The sequence below is a fragment of the Pyxicephalus adspersus genome, chromosome 8 (assembly GCF_032062135.1).
Source record: "Pyxicephalus adspersus chromosome 8, UCB_Pads_2.0, whole genome shotgun sequence".
NCBI classification, from domain to species: Eukaryota; Metazoa; Chordata; class Amphibia; order Anura; family Pyxicephalidae; genus Pyxicephalus; species Pyxicephalus adspersus.
This window is the reverse complement of record NC_092865.1, coordinates 6,661,749-6,668,205: the sequence shown is the minus strand read 5'-3', so window position 1 is coordinate 6,668,205 and position 6,457 is coordinate 6,661,749. Positions and strand designations below refer to the sequence as shown.

The 6,457-nt window shown below is 40.9% G+C and overlaps 1 protein-coding gene and 1 long non-coding RNA gene across 2 annotated transcripts in view; one reads left to right on the top strand and one right to left on the bottom strand.

Annotated features, from left to right (window-relative positions):
- LOC140337435 (uncharacterized) overlaps positions 1-6,457 on the top strand; it is a 49,901-nt gene that overhangs the window by 28,299 nt on the left and 15,145 nt on the right. The window lies entirely within an intron of this gene.
- Positions 287-2,135, bottom strand: FOXD3 (forkhead box D3). Its single transcript, XM_072421184.1, has one exon. The coding sequence runs from the start codon at positions 1,831-1,833 to the stop codon at positions 736-738; it is 1,098 nt and encodes a 365-aa protein (XP_072277285.1). The 5' UTR covers positions 1,834-2,135; the 3' UTR covers positions 287-735.

Genomic DNA, 6,457 nt, shown 5'->3' with positions numbered 1-6,457 from the left:
ACACGTATTTCTACACAGCACAGCAGAGAGTGCATATGTAAATAAATGTATATATGATGTATATATAAGACACACATTTGTATATATAAAACACACACATATATATATATATATATTTCAAGATCAATTACTTAATTCAAATATGGATTAAAAATAACCAAAAACTTGACCTGCCACTCATCCCCACCCCAAAGACCTTACATACCTTATAAATTATTTCAAATAATAAGAATCAGCCATGAAAAAATAATGATAACAAAATACTAAAGACACATAGCTCCATTTTTAAAAATTTATTTACAAAAAACTGTGTACAACACCATGAATTACCATTTAGAATACATATATATTCATTCATATATAAACAGATTTTTTTTAATAAAGTTACTTTTTTTAAATTTTCTTGAAAATTTAAAATTTTCTTTTGTACAATTTTTTTTTTTTTGTTGTTGTGCGAACCTTCAACAAAAATGAAAGCTCAGTGCGCTAAACAACTAACATATTTTCTTTTCTTAAAAAAATAAAAACCCAGAAAGTAAAGTCAAATTTCATTATTTTTTGCATTTGTCCATACAAATATGTACAAATTTCTATCTTGATGTTTACCTGTACAGAAAGCATTCCCGAATTTTGTACAGATTACCTAGAAAGTTCGCAGCGATTCGTTGCTGTTCGTCGGGGATTTTTTTTTCAAGTTCAAAGTCTGTAAAGGGGGTAAATGGGGTATGGCCTGGACTATTGAGCTGGCCATTTGGCCACTGCTGCTGTTGGTAGGAATTGTCCTGATATGAGGTTTGTGGGGACACTGAGGATGGGGGTGATGGTGGCTGTGCTTCTTGTTAAGGACAGAGGTTGGTGGCCCATCAGGGCAGACTGGACAGTCACTGGGGGTCTCAAAAAAGTCTGTGCTGCTGAGGAGGCAGCAGATACCCCAATAATATTTTCTATGCTGAAAGAGGGTCTGCTGCTGGGCTCAGATTTAATAATAGAAGCAGCTGAGCTTAGACTGTTCAATTGCAGCTGCAAACTTGGGCTGAGCTGGGAGTTGAAAGCTTTCCTGCTGAGTTCACTGGAGGGCAAGAGGGGCACAGCTGGGGGCAACATGGGCCCTACAGGAGGGATATAGGGGTACTGCAAAGCTGCAGGATGAGTGTAGGCAGCAGGGTGCAACCCATAGGGGCGCCCATAAGGGCTGGCCAGGCTGTAAGCCCCAAAATTCTGCATCATCAGAGCAGTCTGCTCCCTCAAGCTGTCAGGTTGGACCCTTTTAAATCGTTTCCTCCTCCTTAGAAAGCTGCCATTGTCGAACATGTCTTCAGACTGGGGGTCCAGGGTCCAGTAGTTGCCCTTGCCAGGGTTGCCAGGCTCTCGGGGTATCTTGACAAAGCAATCATTGAGGGACAGGTTGTGCCTGATGGAGTTCTGCCAGGCTGGGAACTTCTCTCTGTAGTAAGGAAATCGGTTGCTGATGAACTCACAGATTCCACTGAGGGTCAGCTTCTTGTGGGGGCTCTGGAGGATAGCCATGGTGATCAGGGCAATGTAGGAGTATGGAGGCTTCACCAAGCTGCTTTTGGGTTTGTTCTGGAGGGCAGATTCCTGGAGCTCTCCTTTGCCCTCAGCCTCATTGGCACTGTCTGATGGGCTCCTTGGCAGCTCCTTGCCCACCAGCAGCTCATCTCCTTCATCTAGGTGGTCATGGTGGCTCTCACAATCGCTATCCTTGTCCATAGATTCATCTCCTTCTCCCACCACATCAATGTCCACATCTTCAGCGCTCAGCACAGTCTGCCCGGACATATCACTGGCACTGCTGTTGCCAGATAGGGTCATCACAGCTTCTGGGCCAGGCTGCCAAAGAGGAGGGGGTAAAGCTGGTGAGAGGGTGAACCAGTGCAATGGAGCAAGCAAGGCACCCACCAACACCAGCAACAGCAATGCCAAGCTCCTGGGGTCCTGCTGTACCTTCAAACTTGCAGCAAGTCTCAGATCCCTGGGTGACTGGTAATTTGGGGGTCCAGAGGGGTTGCAATCAAATAAAAACAAAAAAATCCTGAGGTTGGCAGGAAGGATCAGGCTGACGAGGTGAAGGCTGGAGATTGCACACTGTCCAGCAGCAATGAGCCTGAGACACTTTTAAAGCCCCCTTTTCAAAGACTGCCTGATAAATTACTTTCCAGTTAAAGATATACTAGCCGGGTGGGTCACGTGATGGAGTGACGACACCCACCAGCCTTCCCCCCTCCCTCCCTTCCCTTTCCCCAGCTCTCCTGCTAAGCCATGCACAACTCAAGTTGTTTCATGAAATTGTCAACAAAGAAAAAACAGTAGCACTTCTCATCACAGCCTGCAAGCATCAGGAGAGCTGCATCCCTGCCATGGCAGAGGGGGACTCTGGGTGACAGCATTAGCCCTGCCTCATAATCCTGCTGCAGCCTTATGAGCCATGTCAGGGGATCAGGATTTTATTATTTCAACTCCTGATTTTTATTTTTTTTTTAATGCACTGACATAAGGCAGGGTTTTGATCCTCAAAAAAATTGCAGGAATGAGAAAAGCATCCTAAAAGCAAGAGATGCCTGCAAATATATATATATATATTGGGGGCATGTTAGGTGGGTATAGGGTTGCAGGGGATCCCTAGTGCCAGCTGCATCTATTATCCGCTATGCTGGGCAGTAGGGAGGGCATAGGGGCAGAATCAGCATCTGAAAAATCAGAAAAGACAAACACAGAGCCAATATAAAAAAATGAGATTTGATTTGAAGGCATTTATGAAAGCATTGCAAGCAGCAGGGTTTAGAATAAATCATTCATTGTCTACCTGAATATAGCAGAACAAAGTCTTCCTGCATCAGTGCGCATGGGCTAACCTGGAATTCCCTTGGCATGCAGATAGGGTGGTGATATTTATAACAATCATTGCAGTGCCAATCAATGCCCCAAAATCTGATCTTGGTACCTGGGGCTGCAGAAGTTACCCATTCAGTGCCCCCTTTACTTGGGTCTATGGGGATCGCCCAGCCATTGCCCTCAGACCTTACTGCCTGGCCCCAGAGTTTGAGAGAAGACAGATCCCCCAGTCTAGGCACAGCTGGGTGCTCTGGGGCCCCAATGCCAGCTGCATGCCCTGTAATTGGGGAGGGTATCTGATGGAGTTGTTGTTCAGGACTATCAACTCCTAAGTGAGGTGACACCATCCTTGTTTAATCTATTAGATGAAAAAGACCGATAACAAAGCGACCCGGATAGAGAGGGCAGATCGGAGTGTGAGCAGCCACTGATGGGGCATTTAGCATGAGAATGACGAGGAAATGATATGGGAAGAAGAGCTGAGCAGCCCGGACATTCTGCGCCCGGAGAAACCCGACAATAAGCCTGCGATCGTATCTCTACATTGGGATCAAGCTGGGATCTAGGGCAAAACCCGGGGGATCCAATACAGAGATCCACTCAGAGATCTGCCATCATGTCCCCAACATGTCCCCCAGCCATCATATATATATATATATATATATATGAAAAACACATTTTATATATTTCTATATACATATGTAATATATTAATACCAATATCTATGCGTGCTATATATTTATTACATGCAGATATATATATTTTCACATATGGATATTTGATTTACATGCATGCCTTTTTTTATACTGTTTTGTTTTTATGATAAAACAATTTTTTATTTGTATCCCCTTTCTGACACCAATCCTGTACTCTTACAAATCAATCTTGTAATTCCAATAATTTGGGAATTATAGAGGACAAGCCCATGCCTTGCTGTAGATAGCTGTGTGGATGTGTTGCAGAGTTTGCTCGGCTGATGACAATATTTCTCTAGCATTGTCTGTGCTTTGGATGTTGCAATGGATTTAAAGGGATTTAAGGCACAGGGGGTGAACCAAACATGTCCGCTTTTATCTTGATAATCTTATTACTTCACCTAATGAGTTATTGCAATCAGTAAGAAGGTTTTTGTGTCTATCACAGGTTAACACGAGCTGCAACCACACCGATCACAAAGAAACAGACTGAATCGGTTATTTCGCATTTGTGCGCAAATTGCGCAAATTATAATTAAGGCGAAAATATATAAAAAAAAAACATTATATATTATTATTTTTTTGTGCAAAATTCGATATTATTTTAATACTCCAAAGACCTCCAATCGATCGAATGATAATGCAAATATTGAATGAGAAAACCTCCTCCTGCTCCTTCTCCTTTCCAAGGCCGGTTTATTGCGATTTATTTGCGCTGGAAACTGTCTAAACATCCATCGTGCAAGAGGCAACACGTTTAATTAACGGAGAGAGAGCACTTATGGGGCAGCTAGATAGTACCATTGCATGATATATTTATGAGCTTGTTAGCGTGCTTTTAATTACGGCTATTATGTTAATTATTTCACATTAGCTCGGAGTTATCAGCATGTCAGATTTAATCAAAACGAGCTTTTCTCGTGGAAGATTGTCCCTTGCTCGCTCAGAGGCTGCAGATGACTCCGAGTCCTCCTGCTGGAGCTCAGCTCATCCCTCTAGGCTAAGCAGATCACACTGAGGATTTCAGCTCTTCAAGGAATTCTCCACTTTCACCCCCTTTGGAGAAGCTGCTTCATCATCCCTGATCATCCTGTCAAACAATATGATGTGTCTCATTTTTATCTGTCCCTCCATACAAAAAGCCCATTCACAGAAGAAGCTCAGTGAGAAAGGGGGGTTTGGGGGTCCTGGAGTAGGGGGGTGAATGAGCTTGGACCCCTTTAACTCTGAGATGACACCTTGTGCAGTTCACATTGAAGGTAAACCCTCCAGCTGCACCCAAAGGAGGCAAATGGGGGCTTAAAGAGGAAATGAAGAATGGGCAGTTTGAGTTTGCATGAGATTCTTGATATCATTTTTAATTGATTTATCCAGCACTTCTTATAGCCAGCATGAGATGACCTCTTTTATTATAAAAATATTATTATTAATATTAATATTAAAAATAATAATATTAATAAACTGTATTTGCAGCCACAACCCTAATAGACCTCATTACCTTGATCTTCACACCTACAATTATACTATTATTATTAAAAACATTATTATATAGTGCTAACATAATATGCAGTGCTGTACAATAAACAGGGGTTGCAAATGACAAACAGATACAGACAGTGACACAGGAGGAGGAAAGGACCCTGCCCAAAATAGCTTACCTCTTAGATTGTAAGCTCTTCTGGTCAGGGTCCCCTCCTTCTCCTGTGTCACTGTCTTTATCTGTCTGTCATTTGCTACCCCTATTAAATATACAGCGCTGCGTGATGTGGGCACTATATAATACTGTTTAATAATATTATTATTATTATTACACAGTATTTATATAGCACTGACATATTACGCAGCGCTGTACAAAGTCCCTCAAATGTGCTCACAATCTAATGTCCCTACCATAGTCATATGTCTTTAATACAGTCTAAGGTCAATTTTGGGGGAAAACAATTAACATAAATTCATGTTTTTTGGGGATTGTGGAAGGAAGCCACACAAACACATGTCCTGGCATAGATTCGAACCTGGGACCAAATGCTACAAAGGCCACAGTGCAGCCCCATAATATTGTTATTATTATTAATAATACTATTAATAACATATTTTATATTAAAAAATAAAGAACACCAAAGAACAGATCCAGCTACACGTGACCAGCTTTCATTTTTTAATTTTTAATAATTTATTTTCTATTATTTCCTTTTTATTTAATATTACATTGCTATTTAGTAAATTCATGGTTCTTCTCGTAATCAAAAATTGCAACTTGGCTGCCTTAACACAAAGGACCTCTATTTGTAATTAAATAATGGGTCCTAAAATAAAGGTTTATTCATTGCTGGACAGGAGGCCAGCTGTGTGTTTTTGTAGTATATTGATCCCTGTTTTTGTAAATTATTGATCCCCATTATATCAGGACCATTGAAAGTATTTAATTTAGTCACCAAATGGATAATCAGAGAGATTTAGTTTAAAGCAGATGTAAAACTCAAGCATTTAAATCTCAAATTCCTTAAAATTGTTGCTAGAATGCCCTTTAAAATTAAAATGTTTGTAGATCCTGCCATGAAGTTCTAACACATGGTGGTGGCAGGATCAGTTCCTGTTTTCCAGTTGTGCTCCTGTGTTGTCACCTTGTCACACAGACCTTTCATGGAGATTACAAGAGGCCATTACTATATATATATATATATATATATAAATATATATATATATATATATTGTCACCATCAGGGTACCCTGAGCCATGCAACCATTGGAGGGGTGCACAGAGCCAGAAAGTGCCTACGACAGGTCAGCAATAAGATGCAACAAAGGTTAAACAAGACAAGTGTTTTATTAATTCTTCTTTAATTGGAAGTTCAGTTCTGTTTTTATTGTGAAATAAATAAATAAAAGGGTGTTTACTGGATACTTTA

Excerpts from the sequence above, each read along its gene's own strand:
- FOXD3 (XM_072421184.1), bottom strand. The coding sequence starts at position 1,833 with ATGACCCTATCTGGCAACAGCAGTGCCAGTGATATGTCCGGGCAGACT.